The 25,819-nt window shown below is 46.0% G+C and overlaps 1 protein-coding gene and 1 long non-coding RNA gene across 3 annotated transcripts; both read right to left on the bottom strand.

Annotated features, from left to right (window-relative positions):
- Window positions 1-385: 385 nt before the first annotated feature.
- D10Wsu102e (DNA segment, Chr 10, Wayne State University 102, expressed) lies at window positions 386-9,000 on the bottom strand. The gene is made up of 4 exons (NM_026579.3): window positions 8,848-9,000; window positions 7,088-7,174; window positions 4,706-4,842; window positions 386-3,517 (listed from the first exon to the last, which is right to left on the bottom strand). The coding sequence occupies exons 1-4, from the start codon at window positions 8,960-8,962 to the stop codon at window positions 3,299-3,301; spliced, it is 558 nt and encodes a 185-aa protein (NP_080855.1). The 5' UTR covers window positions 8,963-9,000; the 3' UTR covers window positions 386-3,298.
- An 8,001-nt stretch (window positions 9,001-17,001) lies between these two features.
- Window positions 17,002-25,126, bottom strand: Gm40723. Of its 2 annotated transcripts, XR_871905.2 has the most exons (4): window positions 24,523-25,126; window positions 18,921-19,166; window positions 18,590-18,686; window positions 17,002-18,215 (listed from the first exon to the last, which is right to left on the bottom strand). It is a non-coding gene; the product is annotated as a predicted gene, 40723 (long non-coding RNA). The 2 variants fall into 2 exon arrangements; XR_871904.3 differs by lacking the exon at window positions 24,523-25,126 and having other exon boundaries at window positions 18,921-19,513.
- Between the last annotated feature and the right edge of the window lie 693 nt (window positions 25,127-25,819).

Raw genomic sequence — 25,819 nt, 5'->3', positions numbered from 1 at the left:
TGATCAGGGGCACATGGAGGACATGTTTACTCAAATAGGGCACAAGGGTTGTAACATTTTAACGAGGTGAAAAGGGAAGGCCAGCCCTGTAGTTTTGCAGGCAGACAGCACCTGACACCTTCACAGGGAGCCTTGGCAGACTTGCAGGGGCAGGCATCGGGTGCTGTGCTGCCTCAGACCCCACACAGCTCCAGCTGCCCGTTCTTGTATAGCCCGCTGGGGAGGCCTGAGACCAGGACACAGAGCTGGCTCAAGAGGCTGTTTTTTGTTTTCACACAAGGTCTTGCTCTGCAAGGCAATCCAGGCTGGCTTCAAATCTGCAGTCCTCCTGTCTCAGCCTTCCCCAGTACTAGCACTACAAGAATGTGCCACCAAATACTTTAAACACGGTTTAAATAGAATTTATTCATTTTTGACAATTTCATGCATGTAAACAATCCATCTTGATCATTGGCACCCCGACACCCCCTTCAACTCCTACAACTTCCTTCAATATGACGCTCTCCCTCAAAAAGTAGATTTTGGGGAGGGGGTGGGTTAGGGAGTGGGACAGCTTAAGCAACTGTGTGCTTAGTGTCCCAATGTTTACCTTAGAAGTAACGGGTCCTAGGGCTGGGGGACAAGACATAAAACCACTTAACAGACAGTTCCAATGGGTTTCATATCCCTGTCATGAAGAAAGGTAAGCCCAATGTACAAAATAATACTGGAGCAATTGTTAGCCACAGAGAGAAACCCCAAAGCAGGTGGAATCTAGCAGGATGTGTATTGAGGGCTTTTGGTGCTGCTTCTAGAATTTGGCATTTCTCCCTGGGCTCCAACAAGAAAGTATGCTCAGATAAGAATATTAGAAACAGTGACCATGGGACTTTACCACCACCTTCGGCCATCTCCTTGCCTACTACGTTACTTACTACCCTAAGTGATCTTCTTGTTCACTACTTGGCTTGCTTACTTTGTCTTTGCTCTAAGAGCTGACCACGTTTTTTGGATGCACCTAGGAGGATATAAAGCAGGCTGGAGAGAAATGAAGCTGCTTCAGTCTCAGGACAGGGTGGAGTCAGGTGATCATGCTGTCTAACGTTTTCTCCTCAATCCTCACTCCCTGGAGACCCTGCTGACTGACTGAACTGGCTTGGTCAGATGTGCTTCACCAACAGTAAAATCAGTATATACAAAAAGGAATGTGTGAAGAGAACTTTTTGCCAAGACTGTAACATGCCACCAAAAAAAGGAAAAAAAAATCCAGACTACAGAAATGGCACATATATTTAAACGGCAGCTGTTCATTACACGTGCATAGAGTGCTTCCAGCAACTGCAGGGTTGTTAATTAAGTAAAAACTCCAATCCCAGGGTGGTGGTCTAGTTTCCTGTGAGTTGTTGGCCAGGGAGATAGATCCCAGAAGTGACTACTGTCACTATACTTGTGTGTGTACTAGAGCTAAATGGTCACCCCTACTGCTAAGGACGCCAAATGCTGACTTCAGGAGACCAGAATACCAACCTGGGCTTACACAAGAAAGCACTACCCCAATCCCGAGCAGTTAGCATTCAGTGTCAGAGGCTGTTGTTCAGGCCCCGAGGGGAAGCCAACTCTTACAGCCTCACTTGGCTGAGGCTCCCAAGTCCTCCACTACCTGTGTGTCCCACAGGAACAGCAGGTTCTGTGGTGCTTCAATCTGCCCACAGTTAACCATCTCCCAACTGTCTGTCTAGCCCCCTCCAACCTCGAGCTAAAGACAATCCTATGTCCAAACACGTACGTACCCAATCAATCACTGTGATTGTTTAAATGAGAATGGTCCTTACAGATTTTAATGTTTGGTTCCTAGTTGGCGGACAGTTTAGGAAGAATTAGGAGCCTTGTTGGAAAAGGTATGTCACTGGACGGGGGAGGGAGGAGAGATGGACAGACTTCTGAGGTTTCAAAAGCCCAGCTAGGCCCAGTCTTATACACTGCTCTGCTCTGCCTGGTGCCCTGCCCATCCCCACATTTCCCCCAGAATGTCATAGACTCTCAAACTGAAAGGAAGCCCGCAGTTAAACACTTACTATTTGCCTTGGTCATGAAGCGTCTCTTCACAGAAATAAAAAAGACAATTATCCTCTGAATATGGGGATCAGTCATACTGAGGCTATCAACTAGTCACCGAGGGGAACCTCTTCCACTGGGCAGCAAGGATTGTAACCCATGATGATCTGACCTATACACGGCAGACTCTCTTCAGTCAGGTAGTTATGCGTGCCTTGAACATTTTACTCTGCTCTGTTCTCAGGAGGAAAATGACCAGGATACCTTTTTCTTTCTAGGGGCTCAGGGACTATGGAGGAAGGTACAGAGGGTGAGAAGTGCTAGAGGGTGGGAAAACTGTAGTCCAGGCTTGATGCCCTAACCCAGCATGACTGTGGAACAGTAGCTTCCAGGACCAATCAGAGACCCTGGCTCAGAGGTGGCAAAGATGAAGTATCACATGGTACGGCAAACCACCAGGATAAACGACAGGGGTGTTACCATCTCCTCCAAGTCACAGGGACATGGTTCCTCTACTCAAGTAGCCTCCTGAACAGACCGCTCGTCTTCCCGCTGCTGGCACTTGCTAACCCTGATAACATCATCTAAGACTGGTTAGTCAGTGAAACAGCTACAGGTCATCCACACTGTAAGCTTACTAGAACTGGAGGCATTCCTCGGGCTGTCAGTAGCATTATAATTTGAAATGACAATTTTACATGACTTCACACTCACACACAAGACAGTGACATAGCACATAGTTGTTTCTAAACTCTCTTCACAGAAGGAGCAAAGATCAATCTGCTCTAAAAGGATGTCAACTGCTATCCCTTACAAATCTTTAAAAGGCAGCTTGGGTTTTCCTGAACTGAATATAGGCACCGTCACACCTTAAATGGCAGGGGGCTGTCATCCTGGGCTTGTCTCTAGTACCCAGTTCATACATAACAAACTGCAACCTGCCTTGATATAAAACATACCAAAACCCCAAACTGGCAGTGGGAATCTTGTAACCAATAGCTACATTTCAGTGTAGATGAGTCAAGAGTTACAGCCCACACTCTAGAGCAAACATCTGCATCAACCAATATTGTCATTTCTTATTTCCTTTCTCAGTGTCCAAGAGCACTACGCTCTCTGCGTCCAAGCTCTGAGCACTTTCTATGTAAAATACACCTGGGTTCATGATTCTTTGTGACACGTAAGGACAACAGCTGATCGGAACAGGCCGCCCTGCCCCTGGCCCCCAGGCGGGGAAGTGCCTGCTCCTTCCATGTGGGTCATTTCACTGCTTCTTTTTTTTACTTGCCGGACTGTCCAAAATTTCAATCTTGCCTTTGCCACCTTCTGCATTCGGAAGCTTAATGTTCTCGATGGTGACTTCAGAGGGAACGCAGACATCTTCTTCGGACTCCGAGCTGTCCCCAGAACTGTCCCGAGAGCTCTCTTCTGGGCTATCCTCCTCTTTTGAATCTGACCGACTCATCTCAAATAAGGCCACATCCTATAACAAAGTGTCAGGATGAGAAATGTCCTTCAGGGCAGTTCTGTAACATGTTCTAATAAAGCAACATGGATGGCTACAGAGAGGGTGCAACAAGCAGGTAAAGATACTCACTGCTTTTCCAGAGGACCCCAGTTCAGTTCCCAGTACCCACTAACTCCAGCCTCAGAAAATCTAACATTCTCTGCTGGTTCTTATGGGCACCAAATCCATCCTAAGAGCAATGTCACTGAGTGCTTTAAGTAAAACATGTCTTTAAAAAAGTTCTTGCTGCCTACTATCCATCCAACAGCACCCATTCAATAAAGTGGACTAGAGTAGTGGCTCTCAACCTTCCTAACTATACAACCCTTTAATACAGTTCTTATGTTGTGGTGATGCCCCCCAACCATAAATTATTCTCACTGCTATTCCTAACTGCAATTTTGCTACTACTGCTATCAACCATAGTGTAAAATCTCTATTCTCTGGGTCCTGGCAAGTCGAGACCCACAGGTTGAGAACTGCCAGACTACAGTCAGGCACCCCATTGGACACTTAAGACTTGACAAGCAGGTGGCCACAGTAACATGGCCACAATCCCAGTCTGTAACAGCAGTGGGAAGACAACCTGAGGTCAACCTGAGGCTCCCCCACCACCCCCAAAAAAAAAACATCACAACTCTTGCCTTAAAGAAATTTACATTTCTGAGCAAAAACCAGCACTGGCAGGCAAAATCCTGCCTGCCACCCACTTTCGTTCAGACACTGAAGTAGGAATGGTGTCTGCACTTTCAGAGAGTAGCTGAAGGGGAAAGATGTAATTGTAGCATGCATACCACAAGCTTCTGACACCACAGCCCTGGGCAGAATTTCCCACCATGAAAAATTGTTCACCTGGAACTATGAGTCAACATGAATAGCCCTTCCCTTAAAAACCATGCACACATAAGAAATTGTATGTAACTCAATTTTTAGTAGCCATAAGTTTACAAAGCCTGCTTATTAAGTAAACGGCTACATTCTGCACTGAACAGCATGTCAAACAGGCAAACAGAGGGAGTATGGCCCTGTGGAAGTCAAGTATGTTTTACCATCTTGCCTGTGTGAAAATATTTGCTAATTTTACTCTAGAACGACATTTTAAAATACCATTTGGTGACAAGTATATTAATTCCATTGTATGAAACAGAAACAAGACTGAGTTACCATCTGTATGATGTTTCCAGACGTCTCGTCGATGTTTTCAATATTGAAGTGACCAGCTGGAGCAGCTGCCATTTCCCTCCTCAGCTTCTCATTTGCCTGGGCCATTTGTGGGAGGAAGGCCTGAACCTGGTCTAGCACTGGAGAGCGAACACAGCCAAGCAAAGCGTATTAGTAAGTTCTAACCAAGCCCTCCCAGCACAGCATTTCAGAGCAGAGTTAGCAACAAACCCATCAACTCTACATCCCTCCACTTCTGAGCCGCCTTGGGCTGCACTGGAGGGTGGGTGCTAGGCCCAGGGCTCCACCAATCAGTTACATTCCTAGGCCCTCTGAACTCGCAGAGCAATACAACCACACGATTCACCAATTAACTCAAATGTTCTGTTACTCTGCCATCCCCAAAGTATAAAGTTCTAGAAGGCTGGCATTCCACAAGATGACTGGGGAGAAACCAGACAGAATGAGCTAATGGTTAAGTGAACCTGCTCTTTACAGTGAGGCTGTCAAAGTCATTAATGAGATCTATTTGCATTTTTTACTATGTCAGTCACCTAGAACGTCTGTCACCTGCTCAACTGCCCACCTTTCATCTGAAAATGGCAACACCACCCTTCTTTTTAAAAAGAAAAAGCCAAACAACAAAAAGCAAAAAGACAAACAGGAACAGGTTTGCGAATTCTCTACGTTCATAACTTGGGCTGGCTTCCCAGTCCTGCATAGGACCATGCCTGCCCTTCCTTTGAAACTTGGGTCACTCATGTTCCTCATCCTGAACGGGCCTAGGTTTCTGCAGTCCTGCCTAGCGCAGTCTGCCCTGTGCTGTAATCTGACAGGGTGTTCTAGCCAAGCCAGTGAGCAGTCAACTTGGCTGAGGAGAATAGCACCAAGTTAACTGGATGCATTTCTCATTAACCAGCCGACTAGGCACAGCTGCACAGCAGCGTCTTTGGGTTAGTCTAACGCAGAGACCAGCAGCATAGGACGACAATGGGCATGGGGATCCAGATAAACCTTTACTTTCTATCTCTGGCTTCTCTTAAAGCAATCTCAGCTTCCACTCTTTTGCAACTCAAGAGTTCTAACGAACACATTCAATCTCACCACCATGCTGACTAGTTTTGTCAACTTGACACCAGCTAGAGTCTGAGAACAACAACTACGGAAATACCTCTGCAAGACCCAGCTGTAGGACATTTAACTAATCACTGACTGATGGGGGAAGGCCCAGCCTATTGCAGGTGATGCCACCCCTGGGTTGGTGGTCCTGCATTCTATAAGCAAGCAGGCTGAGCAAGCCATGGGAAGCAAGCCAGTAAGCAGCACCTCTCCATGGTCTTTGTATCAGCTCCTGCCTCCAGGTTCCTGTCCTGTGTGAGTTCCTGTTCTGGCTTCTTTCAAGTAATATACAGTGATTTGGAAGTGTAAGTCAAACCCTTTCCTCCCCAAGTTACCTCTTGTGGTCCCATCACATCGAAACAAACCCTAACCAGGACAGAAATTGGTCTAACAGTGGGGTATTGCTGTGGCAGAGACCTGACTGTGTGTGTTTAGGATTGTAGAACTTTGAGCTGTTAAAAGCACTAAGTGTTCAGAGCTCAGTGAGCTCTTCTGTAGGAGCCTGGGAGATAAGAATGTTGAGAGCAGTGCAGACGATAAGAGGTCTGGCTTGTGACGTTTCAGAGGTCAGTTTGAGAGTCCTTTAATGACTATCTCTGCTTCCCACAGTAGAAGGGTTATGGTCTCATGAAGCCACACAGCTTAAGAGGGTTCCTCTGGTCCTCACGTTGGCTCAACAAGCACCCTTATTCTGAGCAATTACCTAGAATAAATACCTGCCAGGTGTGGTGGCAAACACCTTTAACTCCACTACTCGGGAGGTGGAGGCAGAGGTAGGTGAATCTGAATTTGAGGCTGGCATGGTCTACACCGAGTTCCAGGCCAGCCAGGGATAAAAAGTGAGACTGTCGTGGGAGGGGAGGAAAAAAAAATGGCCCAGCAGCATGTAGCAGTAATCCTAGAGTGGGGTGAGGCAGGAGAATCTGGGGTTCAGGGACATTCTCAGCTACACAGGGAAGCATGAGGCCTGGACGACATGAGACCCCGTCTCAAGGAAAACAAAGCTAACTAGACCATAGCTAGCTGGGCCTTTTGGGGTTTCAAAAACACCTTTTATTCTGAAAACAAAAAAAAAAAAAAAAAAAAAAAAACAAAAAGCCTGCAACCAGGGAATTAACATGAGAAATTCTATTCCTCAGTCATTTACACAATATATTTGATTCTACGGTTTGATATGTGCCATGAAGACAGACTGTCCCCATCAAATAATGGATTAACTAGCCTCAATTGGGGGAGTGCCCTCTAGAGTAGAAACTAGGTACTTACAAGGGCTCCTCTGCATCCGAACTGTTTGAAGTGTAGAGGTCTTTCTGGGATGAGGCTTAGAGCTGATGAGCAACTGGTCCCAGATACCTGAAACCACACACACAAAACAATTCATGGCATAAAACAGCCCTGAGCAACAAGTGCAACTCAGAAATGAGATGAGCCTCTACACCAAAGAACTGTGAGAGCCGGGCCCATCAGCACAGCCTGAAGTCTGAACCACCCCTAACTCTGACAGAGGAGGAGCCAACACTCCTGTCTGTACGTCTATCTCCCCAACCTCTAGTACTGATCTAATAAATACACATTGACAAACAGGGAGGGGGACTAGGCATGGCAGGGCACACTCAAAAGACAGGCAAGTGGATCTCTGTGCTCCAGGCCAGCCAAGGCTATGTCTCAAGCACTAGCTGCTCTTGTTTGATTCCTAGCACCCACATGGGGGCTCAACTGGACTATAATTCCAGTACCAGAGCATTCGACACTTTGTGACCTCTTAAGGCAACAGGGATGCACAACGCACAACTTTAAACAGCACAGTTAGCAAAATGTAGACCTGCAATGAGTCTTTGATTTTAGTTAAGAAATTCAGATATGCTTTAATCCCAACACTTAAGAGGCACAGGCAAGAGTTCGAGGCTTGCCTGATCTACAGAGTAAGTTTCAGAACAATCAGGGCAACACAGAGAATCACTGTCTTGAAACACACACACACACACACACACACACACACAAAAGGTAAGTCAGAAGTCAGAAATAGGGCCCAAAAAGAGGGTTTTATGGACACAGTGCTTGCCTCCCAAATTGGAAGCGCTATTCACTCCCCACATAGTAGGAAGAGAGAATAGCCCCCTCCACATACCAGAGGTACATAATACAGAGAACCAGAAACGGTTATGTAGACTTGGGCAAGTCAGACTGGGCTTTTTTTTTTTTGTAGAATATACTTGCCTAGCTCTCCTACCTAGAAGGTGCTCAATTTAAAAAATTAATTATTCCGAGTTGCACCTTTCCAAACAAACCAACTGCCCAGTCCAAGCAACAAACACTGAAGACTCAAGCCTTTGCCCACTTTTTTTTTTTTTTTTTTTTTTTTTGTATTTTGTTCTTTGTTTATTCGAGACAGGGTTTCTCTGTAGCCCTGGCTGTCCTGGAACTCACTTTGTAGACCAGGCTGGCCTCGAACTCAAAAATACGCCTGCCTCTGCCTCTCCAAATGCTGCCAGGCTGGGCGGTTCCTAATGAACTCTACAAGGACCACCTGGCCTGGACCGGCTTGGCAGGTAGAGGAAAAAAAAAAAAAGAACCACCACCGCCCAGCGCCGGGCTGGCCTAGTCGTACCCCGGACAGACCCCGGCAGCGTCTCGGGCTCCGTGGCATCCCCTCCCAATTAGCGTCCCAGACTCCGCGGTATCTCCGACCTCCGCAGCGTCTCGGACTCTCTCGGTGTCCCATACCCCCGCAGCGTTCCAGGCTCCCCGGCATCCCTAGCCATCGCAGGGTCTCTGGCTCCTCGGCGTCCGCGGCCCCGCAATAACCCGGACCCCCGACTCCCCACAGCGTCTCGAGCTCCTTGGCTTCCCCGGCCCTGCCGCGTCTCGGGCGCCTCAGTGTCCCAGAACCCCGCAGCGTGCCCGGTCCCCGGTAGCATCCCCAACCTCCTGCAGTGTCTCCAGTAGCGTTCCCGGGTCCCGCAGTGTCCCTGACCCAGCAGCGTTCCGTGTCCCTCCAACCCACCCCGCTCTCCACCGTCGCTCACCTCCCGAACCCTCGCTCCCCGCCGTCAGCAGCTCCCTGGACACCGTGACCTGCGAGCAGGCTACAGAAGACGAAGAAACACCAGGACCGGTCCCGCGCTCGCCCTGGAACTCCATGCTTCCAACCCAGCGCCACTGAAAGAAGCCCGGATATAGGAAGGCACGGGGAAGGGGCGGGGTCAAGGCAGCAATTGGCCGAAACTAGGAGGTGGGCGGTGACTTACGGGTGCGTGGCCAGAGCTCGCGCCTAGAGATGAAGTTCAGACCCACGGGAACCGGAAGCGGGGGTGGGGCCGAGGCGGGGTGGAGGATGGGAACAAGGCACCACACTGCGTGGGCGGAGCGCTGCGGATGCACGTGTCAGGCGCCTAGTCTACCCCAGCCCAAGTCTAGCCCTAGTCTCCTCCTTTATTGTTGTTAGAAAAGAATCAACCCGGCTTGGTCAAGCTAAGCAAATGCAAGCATGAAGAAGGTGGTGCGAGGCCTTTGTCGTTATTTCCATTTTTGTTGTTGTTTGGGGAGGTTTCTGTGGTCTTCAGTTTGTAGCAATCCTGCTTTAGTCTTCCAGATGCCATAGAGGTGGGAGCCACCACACCCAGTTTCTTTTCATTTTCTATATTTTATTTTTTGTCATCCTGGCTGGCCCAGGTTGACTTCAAAATCACCATTTTCCAGCTTCCATTTCCGTGTACTTAAATCTACAGCCGCCCATTACCATACTTTGTTGTTTGTTAAAGCCTCACCAAGTTACCCCGGTTGACCTGGTACTCAAAGTCCACCTAGGTCCTAAATAGCCTGGATTTCAGGTCTGGATGACCAGACCCCAGCTTAGTTTACTATTTAACTGTAAACACAAAACCCAGAAGTGTTAAGAATGCTGTTTACGTTGCTATATATACAGCATGCCTTTGGAACACTGTCATGTCAAAATCCTAAAAGGTTGTTCCAGGTGGTAGTTAAAAGGTAGAGCTGTGAGTGAGGCACTGAGTTTGGTCTCCTACAGAAAAACAAATCCTTCATTTCTAAAAAGCTGAAACAAAACCCCTGAATGACAAACCCCATTCCTCCCCTCTTCCTGCCCCTGGGACCCAATGCTCATGGTTTTGTTGAGAACAAGCGAAAGAAACGTATTCCAAGTGCTACCATTTCATTTCCAGACTCCCATTTAATCATAGGGAGAAACTTAATTCACGGTCCCAGTCTCTAGGGAAGCTGGGGACTTCCCTATATCAGAACAGCTTCTGTTGTAAACAGTTGTCTGTGTGAACGCATCTCCTCAGGGACAATGTGTAAGGAGACAGTTATCTGAGTCCAGCCATCTCAGGGACAACTTCTCCATCTTGCTGGCAGGGTCAAGCAAGTTCATGTTCCCAGACCTAGGAACGAACACCTGTCCCAAGTCTACATGTTTTCCTAATTGTCTGTTAACTGGTAGAGAGCAGAGGAATTGCTATTATCTAAATCAAGGTGTGTAAGTTTTAAAAATATATAACTAATTGCCTGGTATGCACTAGTTAACTACATGCAGCTGACCCACTCCTCCCCACCCCCACCCCACCCCACCCCACCCCTGCTTCCTTATCACTCTGAGCTCTGCACCTAATGGAATTAAGGGCCTTGAAACCAGGTGCCCTGGATATGGCCCAGTACTCCCTTGTTTAACTTATAATGTCAAAACACAATTGGATAAGACTGCAGCTCCCCCCAGCTCCCCTCTCAGGGCTACACAGAGAAACCCTGTCTCGAAAAACAAAAACAAAACAAAACAAAAAGTACAATCTCCCTTCCAGGACGAGGTTCAGACCCCATACTAGCTGCCTCCCTGAGTGCTCAGAAAATAAAGCTTTTGTTTTTAAAGCTTCCATCTCTGAAGTGAGTTGTCTCAGCTCCCACCCCAAACCCAATAATTTCTCTTTCCGTGTAACTAGAATCATAAACTCTTGTTTGTGTAACTAGCATATTTCACTGAGAAGAATGTCTTCAAGGTTTATTGAAAAGGATATCTTTCAATTTTAATGTTGAATAATATGCTCTTGAATTTTGTACCACACTTTCTTTGGGGGGCGGGGCAGGGATTTGTTTTGGGGGGAACACTGTATAACCTAGGCTATATAGTTGAACTCCATGCTATCGATCTTCAAACACTTAATCCCAAGTGCTGAGATTACAAGCAGGCATTTGCTACCAGGACTTGCTAACAGTGTGTTTTCTCTGATAATGAACATTTGAGTTCCTTCCACCTCATGTCTGGTGTGAACAGGAGCAGCAGTAAATATGCAGTTGTTGATTCAAGTAGTGCCTTGAATCCTAGCATTCAGAAGGCAGGGAGGCTGGTGGATCTCTGTGAGTTTAAGGCCAGCCTGAACTACATAGCAAGATCTAAACCAGCCAGAGCTGCATAGTCAATCTGTGTCTCCAAAAACAAAACAAACAAACAAACCCTGTGGGGCTGGAGAGATGGCTCAGTGGTTAGGAGCACTGGATGCTCTTCCAGAGGTCCTGAATTCAATTTCCAGCAACCACATGGTGGCTCACAACCATATGTAATGGGATCCGATGCCCTCTTCTGCTGTGTCTGAAGAGAGCAACAGTGTGCTGACATAAATAAATAAATAAACAAATCTTAAAAATTTTTTTTTAAAAACCCAACTCTGTGTGTGTGTGTGTGTGCACAGTGTGTGTGTGTGTGTGTGTGTGTCTGTGTGTGTGGTGGGGCACATGCCTTGGCACAGGGGCACATGACAGGAAGTCAGGACAACTTGAGGGAGTCAGTTCTCCCACTTCATTTGGTCCTATGGATTAAAAAATTATAGCAGCAGACACCTTAACCTGTTAATCTGTTGGCCAGCCCAAATAACCCAATTAAAATACAATCAAAGGGCTGGAATATATATTTCTTCTTTCTTTTTGGAAGTAGACAAATGTTGGTTGTTCATTTCTTGCATTGGAAGTACTCTTCAGTATCATTCATTAGCCTAAGATTATTTACCACAGTTCTTTGTCACTACACAACAACGCGGTAACCAACCTCTTGAGCATCTTAGACCTCCGTATCTGAGCTCATACACACCCTATCCAGACACACAAAGTACAGATCTGTTCCCCGAAATGGCTGGGGGAATGTGTCGCAATCCCTGAAAACAGTGCGAGTAGGATAGGATGCTAAGTGGGCTATGATGGCAGATGCTGGCTATGCTGCAGTCAGAGAGTCATGGAAATCAGGCTGAGCTGTCTGTCAGCTGAGAACTACCATGAAAAGGGCGCTTATGCTCCTCTTCACACCGACCTCTGATCTGCCTGGGGAGGTCAGAAGGGTGAAATGGAAACTTCTAGTTTCTTTGGAAAGTCAGTTATGTCAAATGATGCTTTGCTGGGGCACACAGGTGAAAGGATGTCTTGCTAAAGCAGACACAGGAAAGACTGCTCTCCTGAGGCAGACCCAGGTGAGCGGATGCTTGATGAAGCAGTCTGTATATGACCCACAGACAGAGCTTTGGCTTGATTTGCTCCGCCTTACTACTCTTTCCTACACCCCCCCCCCACACACACACACACACACAATCACACTCGTATTGGTTCGTCTTACATAGCATTGTTGAGTTTAGCTTATGCTAACATCGACATTGAGAGAAACTCATGCGGTATCTGAAGCTTCTTGCCTCGCCTCAGGCCGGCTGGCAAGTCAGTCTCTTTAGATTGAACTACGGCTGCCAGGTGTCTGTCTGCTTGCAAGACTGGACTGAAGCTACTGACAAGGATCAAGCTCGCCCCCACGGAACTATTGCTAAACAGGTCCACTTTCCCCATATCCTAATAACGTTCCTCTTCCACTACCTCTGCTGGGTGATGGGCTAGAGGAAAGGTCGAAAGCTTACTAAAATAGGCTGCCAAAGTCGTATGCCTACACAAGGGGGAGGGGCAGGTGAATCCATAGCTTGCTATTTCTGCTAGAGTGTAAGGGATAGAGAGCACAAACAGGGTTTGTGCTGAAGAGCTCTTTCTGGGACCCCAAACCGCGGTATCCAGAGGAAGACAGTAAGTGAGATGGGAGAGAACAAGATAGAAGTGTAAGGGTCTGGCAGACCTGAGCCTGGTGAGTATGGCTCTGGCAGGCCCTTCTTCCCGCTCCCTCTGCCTTGCTAAAAACCAGGCACACGCCTTTAATCCCAGCAGAGGCAATCGGATTTCTGAGTTCGAGGCCAGCTTGGTCTACAAAGTGAGTTCCAGGACAGCTAGGGCTATACAGAGAAACCAAGCAAAGTTGGACTTCCAAATGTTAAGGGGTGGCTAAAGATTAGTTTTTGCAATCAGCCTGGTCCTATACGACTTTAGCAAACCTCTCTGTTTGGGCTTCTGTAAACAAAAACTTGTTTTGCCCAGGTGACCTCCTGCTTGAGCATAAACATAATGTAACTTTGTGTCCTTTGCCTTTAAAAGCCCCTGACTGAGCAGGCTGGGCAGTGTATTCAGGAATTTACAAGTCTTGGGTGTAGACCTGGTGCCAGTATAGGAATAAAATCCTCTTCTTTGTTAAAATGTATTAACATACACACACAAATGTTTTTAAAAATAACCTGAGAAGGGAGGGTTTATTTCCACCAACGCTTTACAGTGCATCCTGGAGGAAAACCAAGGCAGATTCTCTTTTCTTTCTTTTTTTTTTTTTTTTTTTTTTTTTTTGGTTTTTCGAGACAGGGTTTCTCTCTGTAGCCCTGGCTATCCTGGAACTCACTCTGTAGACCAGGCTGGCCTCGAACTCAGAAATCCTCCTGCCTCTGCCTCCCAAGTGCTGGGATTACAGGCGTGCGCCACCACGCCCGGCCCAAGACAGATTCTCAAGGCAGGAGCTTGGAGCAGGCGCAGAAGCCATGGAGGAAGGATGCTCTTTTGGCCTTGCTCAGCTACGTTTCCTCATCAGCCCAAATCCACTTGCCTAAGGATGGCGCCGCCCACAGTAGGTCAGACGCCCCTATATCATCTGGCAATTAAACTACCTCACAGACAAGTCCATAGACAGTGCAATTCTTCTGTTGCAGTTCCCTCTTCCCAGGTGACTCTAGATTGGTGTCACTTGATCGCTAATGACAGCTATGACATTACACCAAATTGGCCTTACTGGGATTATAGAAATTGACCTGACAGTCCTGTTTCTGTTCACCACACCTGTTTATCTAGTGCTAGCCATCAAACCCAGAGCCATGTGTGAAGAATTAAAAAAAAAAAATAATGACTGCCCTGAGAACATGGGCCCCGGCCCCCCGACCAGATGGCCTAATTCCCCTGAACTTTTGGGAAAAACAACCACAGAATGTTTCAATGTCCCAGGTGCCTTGAAGTAAATATCCAACCCTAGACTTCCCCTATTTCCTCTCCGATCCTCCCCCTAGGTTGTGCTTTTTTGCCTTTATAAGCCTGCTGGAAAATTAGGGTCATCATCAGACTCCTCTACCCCTGCGTGGTGTATGGGTCTCGACCTCAGCATGCTGGTTTGTGTGCCATTAAAACCTCGTGTGTTTGCAGCAAGCTTGACTGGTGTGGCTTTCTGGGCTCGCGATTCCTGAGACTGGAGTGAGGGTCTCCCTTCGGGGGTTCCTTCATGTGCATACTGTGACCAACTGAGCTACATCCTCAACCACTGATTAAAGTCAAAACAGTTTTGGTAAGTTTTTTTTCCTCCTCAGTTAAATTTCTAGGATCTTGTCCTAAAGCACCACTGCATCCAACGCTGGGCTGGCGTTTCAGCCTCTCCTCGAAAGAATTTAGAAAATACATTCAGAATTCAGACACTGTCCTTACAGACCGTGCAGACATACTATAAAGAACGGAACATACCGCTAGGTGGAGACAATTCTTGTCTCCTTCTTGTTAATCTAATGGGGCAGGTAATAGGCTCAGCTAGGCGGACCATCCCCAGGAAGATTCATCTTAAGATAACTTGCTTTCCTTCCCAGAATTCCCACCGCCTAGCATTGTCCTCTCTAGCCAGGCTGCCTAGATGTGCAGTTAAGTCAGCCTGCCTTTCTAAGACCTGATTATTTCTTCTTTTCCTTCCAGATGCTGGCCAGAGCCTAGTATATTTTTAGATTCCATAACTAATACTTTGGGCTTCTTATTCTTTCTCCAAAGCTCCCCTCCCGGGCATGTGGCTGCCTGCCACTGTGCAAATGGCCTCAGTTCAGCCTTATCTCAGCCCACACGGGGTTTCTTCCTCCTCTGTCCTCCTCCTCCCTTCCAGGCTTGGAAATCTGCCTGGAGTTTTCCTTTCTAAACGAGAATACATTGTCCCCAAGCTTCTGTTTGTGTCTGTTCTTAAATTATTGTACTAACAAAGCTAAGAACCCCAAGAAAGATTCCCAGTTCCTCTGTTCCTCGTGACAGCTCTGCTGGGATTTCCCCCCAAAGTTTCCAGTCACATTCCTCTGCTGTCCTTTAATCCTTCCATCGTCAGAAAAAAAACAAACAAACCCGTTCCTGTGACTCTAGACTGCTTCAAAAAAAAGACAACAGAAACGAGCTTAAGCGGGAATACACGCAAGAGTCAAACTCCAGGAGAGGACAGGACAAACGCTTGTTGTGCCATGTTAGCCGACCGAGTACAGCCGGTACTGTTCCTCTTCCTCATCCTACAGGTGCAGTCTACTTTGATCTATTTCCCGTTGAGAATGTTTGGCAAGTTTGCACATTCTGTTTTCAAATAGTTATAGGTCCTTCCAGTTGCAGGCCCTAGCTTAAAAAGACATTCACATGGTCATAGTATCTGCTATTCTCTTTGAAACAGCCCAAACAGAACACTACAAAGTGGGTATGAACTTCAGATTTAGTTAGCCAAAAATATGGAAGGGCCAAAAGCCGCTGCAGAGACCTGATGTAGACACAGTGTAACTTTGTACCTCTTTCCTTTTAGGGATACTGCAGATTGCAGATCAACAAGGCTAAGTCCTTCCCTAATCTTCCGTTCTTGTTTTGGTTGTTCTTTTGCTATAAATTCTTATTTATAGATAAATTGTAAAAGTAGTGCTTGTATACCTACTATACTGATTCCAAAAATGAGTATATTTTGACTCTCTGTTTTCTTCTTCTTCTTCTTCTTCTTCTTCTTCTTCTTCTTCTTCTTCTTCTTCTTCTTCTTCTTCTTCTTTTCCTCCTCCTCCTCCTCCTCCTTCTCCTCCTCTTCCTCCTCTTTCTTTTCTTTTCTTTTGGGGGGGGGTACTAGGATTCAACTCAGGCCTTTTTTTCTTTCTTTTTCTTTCTTTCTTTTTTTTTTTAGTTTCTCACTGTGTCCCCCTGACTAACTTTGAGCTAACTATGTAGACCAGACTTTCCTTTAACTCACAGAGATAAACTTGCCTCTGTCTCCTAAATATTGGATTTAAAAGCCCGATCCACTACATTTGGCTCTTTTTAAAACTTTTTTTTTTTTTAATGTATGAATGTTTTGTCTGCCTGTAATTAAATGCACTCCATGCCTGTCTGATCCCCTTGGGAACCAAAAGAAGGTGCTATATCTCCTAAAACTGGAGTTTGCGTATATTTATAAGCTGAGACTTGAACCCGAGTCCTTTGCAAAAGCAGCTACTGCTCTTACCCAGTGAACCATCTCTCCAGCCCCATCTTATATCGGCTTTTTAAAATAAACTTTGAATTTAAAGACACAGTCCAGGCTGGCCTTGAATTCACTCTCCAGCCTAGGCAAGCCTTGAAATTATAACCCTTCCGCATCAGCCTCCTGAGTAGCTGGGATTATGGGCCTGTGTCACCAGGTCTGGCTTCTTTATCAGATTATTTATAAGATTTTATTTTTCATTATGTGTATATGTGGCTGTACTAGGTGGATGTGTACATTTGCATATAGTATCCACAAAGGCTAGGAGAGGGTGTTGGATTCCCTAGTGGTAGAGTGTCACACTGTATGGGTGCCAGGAAATGAACTCAAGTCCTTTGGAGAGACGATTTGTCTTGTGTCCTTAATGCCTGAGCCATCTCTCCAGCCCCCAGATTTTTGAAGAGATACCAGAGAAGCTAGGCCTGGTAGTACAGGTTTGTAATGCCAGCTCCTGAGAGGCAAAATGATTATAGAAAGTCCCGTGTCCTAGCAAAAACTCAGCCAAGTCAATTAAAGAACGTATTATGCAGTTAAATTCATTAAAAGAAAAAAATTTTTTTGGATTTTTTTTTTTTTTTAAAGATTTATTTATTATATGTAAGTACACTGTAGCTGTCTTCAGACACTCCAGAAGAGGGAGTCAGATCTCGTGATCGGATGGTTGTGAGCCACCATGTGGTTGCTGGGATTTGAACTCCTGACCTTCGGAAGAGCAGTCGGGTGCTCTTACCCACTGAGCCATCTCACCAGCCCCCTTTTTTGGATTTTTTTGAGACAGGGTTTCTCTGTGTAGTCCTGGCTGTCCTGGAATTCATTCTGTAGACCAGGCTGGCCTTTAACTCACAGGGGCTGGGATTAAAGGCATGTTCCCAGCTTACAATTTATTTTTTAATATCTTTATTTATTTTTATTGCATGAATCTTTTAGCTGCAAGTGTGTCTGTCTGCCATGAGTGTGCCTGGCCCCTCAGAACTGAACATCAGATCTGCTGGAACTGGAGTTACAGGCAGCTGTGAGCTACTGTGCAGGTGTTGGAAATTGAACCTGCAAGAGCATCCAGTGCTGTTAAGCACTGAACCATCTTCTAGATTCCCATGGTCAAATTCTAAAATAAGTAGCATCAGGCATGGTAGCACAAGCCTGTAATCCAAAGCATTTGAGAGGCTGAAGCAGAAGAATATCAAGTTTGTGGCCAGTTGGAGCTACATAGTAACACCATATTTCTTTTCTTTTCTTTTCTTTTCTTTTCTTTTCTTTTCTTTTCTTTTCTTTTCTTTTCTTTTCTTTTCTTTCTTTCGGCAGGGTTTCTCTGTGTAACCCTGGCTGTCCTGGAACTCACTCTATACCAGGTTGCCCTTGAACTGGGAGATCAACTTGCTTCTGCCTCCAGAGTATTGGGATTAAAGATGTGTGCCACCACCATCTGACTCCTCTTCTCGTCTCTTCTCTTTAATTAGTAAATCATTATTCTACTAGGAGTGAAACCAGAATAAAAACCCAAAACGCAAGTAAAGGCAACATGAACAGAAGAACCTTGAGATGTGTTCATTCGTCCATTTCAAGTGGATAATGATTGAATATTCACTTAGGGTTGACGACACCAACAAGTATGAAATAATAATATAGTTGACAAACTTTAAGAGGTAGACATGTGGGTAAAGCTTCATGGTTTAGTGGTTTGGGTGATAAGAAGTATTCAATGGCAAGAGGCTCTTGATGGTCTGGTGGGTATCTGTCTCCGGAGGTTTCTGGAAGAACAGAGTCTTCCTAGTTAAAAAAAAAAAAAAAAAGAACAAGAAGTTAAAAGGGTGGAGGTGGGAACTCAGTGGTCAAGGTTGATAGAAACCTAGAGTAGCATGCACAGGCAGGTAGCTTCTGAAGACACTGGGGGCAGGGAGTACACAGAGCATGACCTGGGTGATCATGGGAGAAGAGCTCAGTTACGGGTCAGTCACCAAGAGACTCTGCTGTCAAATAGTAATGCCTCCAGTCCTTCTCAATGCCCTATCCCTTCTGAAGTAAGGCTTTTGTTTTGTTTTTCCCTTAGCATGTGTGCATGCATTTGTATCTGTTTGTGAATGCAAGCATGGATGTGTCATAACATGGTAGAGGTCAAAAGACAACTTGGTGTTGGATCTCACCTTCTATCTTATTTGAGAGGAGGTCTCTTCACCACTTGTGGACACAGGACCAGGTGAGCTGCCAGCTTCTGGGTGTTCATTTTTTCTCATTTCCCTTCTTGAAACAGGAGTGTTGGGATTACAAACACATGCTACCACCCCCAGCTTTGTGTGGATTCTTGGGGTTTTGAATTCAGGCTTATAAGCTTGCTGTAGCAAGTACATTTGCTCCCCGAGCCATCTCTCTAACCCCTTTTCTTCCATATCCCCATTCCTAAAAAGTATCTTTCTATGACTACTGATCTTTCTCATTTCAGTCTATTTTTATATCCCTTTTATTGATTTTCCTCACCTTCAAACGTTGGGAAAGGTTTGTACTCTAGAATCCATGGCCCCTCAAGCTTCCCCGGCCTCATCCTGGCAGGTGTTGTATTGCGTGTTAAGTTGTCCTCTCTGACGTCAAGGCAGTGGTAACTCCAGAGTGTTCTTCACTGTGGCTCTTTGGGTGTTGGGGAAGAAGCCCGGGACCTCACGCACACTGAGCAAATGTCTGTTGCTGTACGTGCCAGTTCTAAACTCTGCTTCACAGATGTGGAGCCTGAGGGTAACGCCTCGAGTTATCATTCACAGAGCATGGCTAAAAGCAGCACCTCTACTGCAATACGACTGCATTGCTGCACTATACTGCAATACGGCTGCATTACTGCGCTATACTGCAATACGGCTGCATTATTGCACTATACTGTACTACTACTACTACTGGACGTGGGGTGTCTCCCCAGCTCTCCTGAATTCCTATATCTCCACTGTACCAATAGGAATCCATTCTTCCAGCCGCTGAGCTTCAAAAGCACTCCTCAAGGTTCCTTCTGTCTCCTTTCTCACTTTTCCATGAGCAAATCCCGACATTTGCCCTCACTTCCAGACTTGTCCATAGCCTCAGCACCTTCTTATGGTTTCCCGTTTGACTCCCCAGGGCTGGGCCACCATCCCTCTCACCCAGATTTATAAGGAACTGTCTTAGGGGTGGTCCTCCTTGGCCCTAATAATCCCACTGAAATCAAATCACAGCAGGCAGCCTCCTCCTCTTAGATCCTTCAGGTGGTTCTTTCTCATGCAGAGTCAATGCCCACGTCCTTACCACGCTCTGTGAACCTGACACCCGATTCTCTGTATCTCCTGTCACTTCATTCCAGACACGGGACCCCGCCCCCTACACCAGGCCATCCTCATGTTGGCACTCATCCTACCATGTCAGTTGTTTTCCCGAGCGTATCCACGTCTCCTGCATACAACAGACACATTTCTGTCTCAAGACATCTGTGTTTGTATTTTCTTCACATTTCATAACTACCTTCCCATTTCTTTCTGCTCAAGCTACGAAATTCTCTCTGGTTGTATTTATGACTAAGGGGGATGTTTACGCCAAAGGAAACAAAGCCTTCCTCCTACGGCCTCCCCATCCTCTCTCCAAAAACGCTGCTTCTTTGGCGGTGGGTAGAGACAAGGTCTTATGTTGTCCTGGAACTCACTTTGTAGACTAGGCACTTTGTAGACTTGAACTCACAGAGATCTGCTTGCCTCTGCCTTCTGAGTGTGGGGGTTAAAGATGTTCACCACCATACCTGGCCCAAAACTTTGAATTCTGCTTTCATAGTAACTATCAATATACAGCTAGGTGTATTTATTTTTTATTACATATATTGTGCATGCATATGTGTGGACATGCCACAGTACATGTGTGGAGTTCAGAGGACAACTTGCAGGGATTGCTTCTCTCTTCAGAGTCTCCTGAGGACTGAACTCAGGTTGTCAGGCTTGGTGACAAACAAGCGCTTTACCGGCCATTCCGCAGATAACTATTTTTTGTTTGTCTTTTCTCGGTTGAGCAGACACCCTGTGAGACAGTCACTCATCTGTCCTTGCTTGAATGAAACCAGAGCTATAGTCCCAGAGCAAAGGATGGAAAAATCACATTCGATTAAGTACTTAATACGTATTTGTAGATGGATGAATGATGACATGTGCTTGGCACACAGGAGTCCTGTTTGCTCTGTGAATATGTTAGGTCTCAGAATGGAAACAAATGGCTTACAGGTGGCCATTTACAGATCAAATTTGATGCTGGCCACCAGATCCTCCTGGCATCCCTCAGACCCTACCTGTTACAGGGTATGGCAGGCGTACCCTGCCCCCTACCCTGAACCTTTCCAGCTCATGGGCCAGGCTGCCCTTACCCCAGCTGCCTTTCCCTATATAATCCAGTCATTTTGGTTACCTGGCCCTGTTGGTTAACCCTTTACCCTTCTGGCCAGTCTCTTGGCCCAGGCCACCTCTTCTCGGTCACCAGCTCCTCTCCAGTCTCCTCACATGGCCAGGCTCAGTCTGGCTGTGTATCCCAGAGTCCCAGAGTCCTTACCTCTGCTTATGCGCTCTCTTTTATCTATAATAAATATCCATAATACTTAAGAGCAGTCATGTCCTTTCCTTTTTTATTTCTTTCATCTGGTGATGAGACTGGGGGAGTGGCATATGTGAGTGCATTCCCCACCTCCACCCCCCAGCCTCACCCCCCACGGGTTGATCTGAACCAGGCTGCTAAGCTGACTTTCCTTAGGTACATACGGATCATTTGTTTCTGCTGGCTTCTGCCACCCACAACATTTGATTCCAAATTCTAGAGTTCATTTCCCTAGTTGCTGCTTTCTTTTACGTTCTTTCTAACCTTTTGTCTCTCGGCTTTCTGGGATCTGGCCTGCTATACCCTTTACGTGGGCACCCCTACATGCTGTGCGTGTTTCTCTGGCTCCCTCAGCCTGCTGCACCTACGTGGAATCTCCCTTTTCTCCTGCTCTCTCCCCTTTCCTTCTCCACCCGATAACTGTCACCCTGAACTGCCTGCTTTGTTTACTATCACTACAAAAGCCACAGTGGTGTGCCAGGAAACTCCTTTCACCCTCCCTCAGCTCCAATCACAAGGATAAGGGACGCCTTTCCTCTGGGATTTGGAACATTTTTTCTGACAAGTTTCTCATTGGACTTGGGGACGCCCCAGATGGAAATTCTTATCACAAGGATACTTTGTCTCCTTTTAGACGAAGGAAACAACAACAGATCTCTAAAATAGTTTGGATTGGTGTGGATTTTTGTATAATGGCAAGATTGTAAGGCCATGAATGTCTATTCAGATTAACAAAAGCTGATTTAGAGATTTACACCTAATTACTTATGTCTTTGCTAACTGTTCAAAACCAGGCTTCTAACAGATTTAGGTAAGTAACAAGATAGCTTTGATAAATAGATCTGCTTGATAAATAAGGTTTATAAAATTCCTAAGGGCCACTCAGGGCCACAGTCAGATTTGTCTAGCACCTTTGTTTTTGCTCAGCTTGTTAAGCTTTGGCTATCTGGGTAAACTAAGTCATACAAAACATTGTGATATTCTATAATGGTACAGTATGACAAGATCAGGCGTGTCCTCAGTCTCTTATAGACTGAATTTACGGCTTAAATCTTCAACTCGATGTTTTAAGGCTCAAACTGAGCAGGGATGAACCTGTAAATTATAGGTCTTATAAAAGCAGCTGACTTAGACGCTGTTATGGAATTCATTTAGTGACAGCTTTACTAATCTTCCTGTGTGCGTTTTTCAAGGCTAACCCTAAACTCAAGTATACTTAATAGATCTTCAAACTCTTCAGAGATCTGCTGACTATGGCATTTAAAATGTTTAATAAGCCGGGCGGTGGTGGCACACGCCTTTAATCCCAGCACTAGGGAGGCAGAGGCAGGCAGATTTCTGAGTCCGAGGCCAGCCTGGTCTACAAAGTGAGTTCCAGGACAGCCAGGGCTATACAGAGAAACCCTGTCTCGAAAACAACAACAACAAAAACAAGAAAGAAAAAGAAAAGAAAAATGTAATAAAAAGCTCATTATAGAGACATGCCCCTCCCAAGTGCGAACACTATGGTCTCCAAAGAAGATAGATGGAGCGCAACGACACCACCTAAAGTATGGTAACACTAACCATGAGGCCAAACTGCCCCGTGCCTTTCCAGCTGCAAGGGTTCTGCTCAAACTGGACACTTTGGGGCTGATAGTCCTACTCTGCCTGGTCCAAGGTCAGTCCCCCAAGTTCCTGCCTGGGTCTGATAGGGGAAGGTCTACTGCTGTGTGTCTGGGAAGGATTAGATACTACGTCAGCAGGAAATCTATTGCCACTGCCCCCAACAAAACCATTGAGACCACATGGGCTAAGACAGCTGTCTAGGTAACAGGGAAGTCCCTGTCACTTTAATTGATACATAAACCATTTGGATTATACCTCCTGCTATAATTTATCCTTCTCAGATCTCGGATGATGTGGGCTGACTAACTGTAGTTCTGTCAGTTTAATAACACCTGCAAGATCCCAGCTCCTCCCTCAAGGCTACAGCTGCCTTCTCTTCATATGTAAAACATCAGGCTGAGAGCCTCCCTTTCTTAGGGTTATTATTTGGCCTTCAGCTGAGAAAGACAGTTTACCTTGCTACCAGACTCTGAGAAGAAATAAAACTCACAAAGCAGATTTCACAGTAACTCTTCACTATTCTTTCATTTAAAGAAACTTTTTTTTTTTTTGGTTTTTCGAAACAGGGTTTCCCTGTATAGCCCTGGCTGTCCTGGAACTCACTTTGTAGACCAGGCTGGCCTCAGAACTCAGAAATCCCCTGCCTGTGCCTCTGCCTCCTGAGTGCTGTGTGCGCTCAGTAACCAACCGCCTGGGTCTCGCGGTGAATGGTTGGAGGGGGGAGGGAGGAGAGCTTAACGTTTCTATAAGTTATAAAAGTATAGGAAAGTGATTAAAGAAATGTAAAAAGTAAGGCTAGAGAGATGGCTCAGCAGTTAAGGGCACTGACTGCTCTTCTAGAGGTCCTGGGTCCTGAGTTAAATTCCTAGCAACCACATGGTGGCTCACAACCATCTGTAATGGGATCCGGTGTCCTCTTCTGGTGTGTCTGAAGACAACTACAGTGTACTCATATACATGAATAAATAAATAATTTAAAAGAAATGTAAAAAAAAAGTCTCAGATTTCTTTCTCTCTGTGCTATTGTTATATTAAGACTTCAAAAATTAGCTGGGCAGTGGTGGCACACACCTTTAATCCCAGCTCTTAGGAGGCAGAGGCAGGTGGATTTCTGAGTTCGAGGCCAGCCTGGTCTACAGAGTGAGTTCCAGGACAGCCAGGCTACAGAGAGAAACCCTGTCTCAAAAAACAAACCAAACAAACAAAAAAAGACTTCAAAAATTCAGAGTTTTACCATTAACTAATGGAGTTCTGATAAGCTATTAACCTAGCTCTGGTAAAGACTACTATTATCATAGTCATAAGCTCAAGATTTAAATTTTCCCTTGGTTGTTTTCTAAGTAGAGACATAAATTGCTTCTCATTGTGTTAAAAAAATTGTAAACCAGCCTCTGTAAAGACTGTCAATTTTTGTTGTTGTTGTTGTTAATACTTTTAACTCAAAATCATTTTTGGGTCCCCAAACTTTTACTGTGACTCAAAGGCATGAGTGTACTGCCTTTTCTACAATGTGGATTTTGGTACAGATTACAAACAGTGGTAAAAACAACATCTGAAAGCTTTATCTCTTTTTGAGAACTTAAAGAAACTTCTTACAAGCTTCAAAGAATCAACTTGAATCCACCTCTCACAGGTCACACAGACTCCAGGCAAGTATTCCTGTCAGCCCAGCCTACATTTCCCCACCTACTGCCTACTCCTGAGGACCAGATGTCTCCCCGTTTCTCTGGTCTTGGAACTCATCTCCCTCAGCTACCAGGATCATAGGCCTAAAAGTTTCGAATGTACACCCAAGATAACAAGTTTCCCCTAAACTCCTTAACTTTACCTCCTGACCATGTCCCAGAAGATTTCAAATCAACTGCAGAGTTCTCCAGCAACTCACCAGCTTCAGGTATTCCTTTGGAATCTATACCACAGCTCCAAAGTGGCTGGCTAGCTGAGGGTGGTCCAGCATCACAGACCTCTACAAAGAGGCCTGCACTTCCTCAGATGGTCCCGAGAGCCTGGACAGCAAGCAAAGCAGACTCCACTCCCCTCCCTCTCTTTCAGGTCTTGGCCAACATTCCTGCTTTCTTCTGTTCCTACCAACGATTCCCCAGGGTCAGCAGGAATTAGTCATAGAAAAGATTGTGTCTCCTCTTATTATCAACAAAAAGAGGCTGGGATGTTAGGTCTCAAACTCTGGACAACCAGCTAACAGGTGTCCATTAACATATCAAAGCAGACAATGGCCATCAGGTTTTCCCAGCATCCCTCAGTTCCTATCTGTAATAGAGTATGGCTGGCAAACCCTGCCCCCTACCCTAAACATTTCCAGCCCAGGAGCTGGGTAACCCTTCCACCAGCCACCCTTCCCCATTTAGTCCAGCCATTTTGTTACCTGGCCCTTCTGGTCTACCCTTTACTCTCTTGGCCAGTCTCTTGGCCCAGGCCTCCTATCTTGGTCAGTGGCTCCTCCCACTTCCTTTTGTCCCCTCCCTCCTCCCTCCTTTTCCTTCTCCTCTCCCCTTCCTCTTTCCTCTTTTCTCCCCTCCCTCCTCTCCTCACTTGGCTTGGCTCAGTCTGGCTATGCTTACTCTGATCTCTCCCAGATGTCCCAGGATTAGTCACCACTATGATGGAGCAGGAAGTAGTGTGTCTGGTCATTTGCTGCATGGGCTGTGTGACATTTGAATGATAGTGTTCCCTATGATTTTGCTTTATGGGTATTTTGTATGGTTTGTGGGATCACTATCAAAATAGTCCACACTGGTTGTGTGTCTGTAAAAGTATGGACAGGGAGGTCGGAGTATAGCCTTGCCTTGGTTAGTGTTTTACTGCTGTGAACAAACACCATGACCAAGATAAGTATTATAAGGACAACATTTAATTGGGGCTGGCTTACAGATTCAGAGGTACAGTCCATAATCTTCAAGGCGGGAACTTGGCAGCATCCAGGCAGGCATGGTACAGGAGGAGCTGAGAGTTCTACATCTTCATCTGAAGGCTGCTAGCAAAATACTGGCTTCCAGGCAGCTAGGACTAGGGTATTAAAGCCCACCTCCACAGTGACACACCTACTCCAACAAGGCCATACCTCCTAATAGTGCCACTCCCGTGGTCAAGCATATACAAACCATCATAGGCCTCAAGTGACATTTCTCAGGAACCTTCCACTTTTTATATGAGTCAGTCTCACA

The sequence above is a fragment of the Mus musculus genome, chromosome 10 (assembly GCF_000001635.26).
Source record: "Mus musculus strain C57BL/6J chromosome 10, GRCm38.p6 C57BL/6J".
Taxonomy (NCBI): domain Eukaryota; kingdom Metazoa; phylum Chordata; class Mammalia; order Rodentia; family Muridae; genus Mus; species Mus musculus.
This window is presented reverse-complemented; position numbering and strand designations above follow the sequence as displayed.

Coding starts and splice junctions, on each gene's coding strand:
- D10Wsu102e (NM_026579.3), bottom strand. CDS start 8,962: ATGGAGTTCCAGGGCGAGCGCGGGACCGGTCCTGGTGTTTCTTCGTCT. Junction 7,175..8,847: donor GGGGAGCGAGGGTTCGGGAG/GTGAGCGACGGT, acceptor GTGTGGTTTCAG/GTATCTGGGACCAGTTGCTC. Junction 3,518..4,705: donor CTGGAAACATCATACAGATG/GTAACTCAGTCT, acceptor ACTTTGTTATAG/GATGTGGCCTTATTTGAGAT.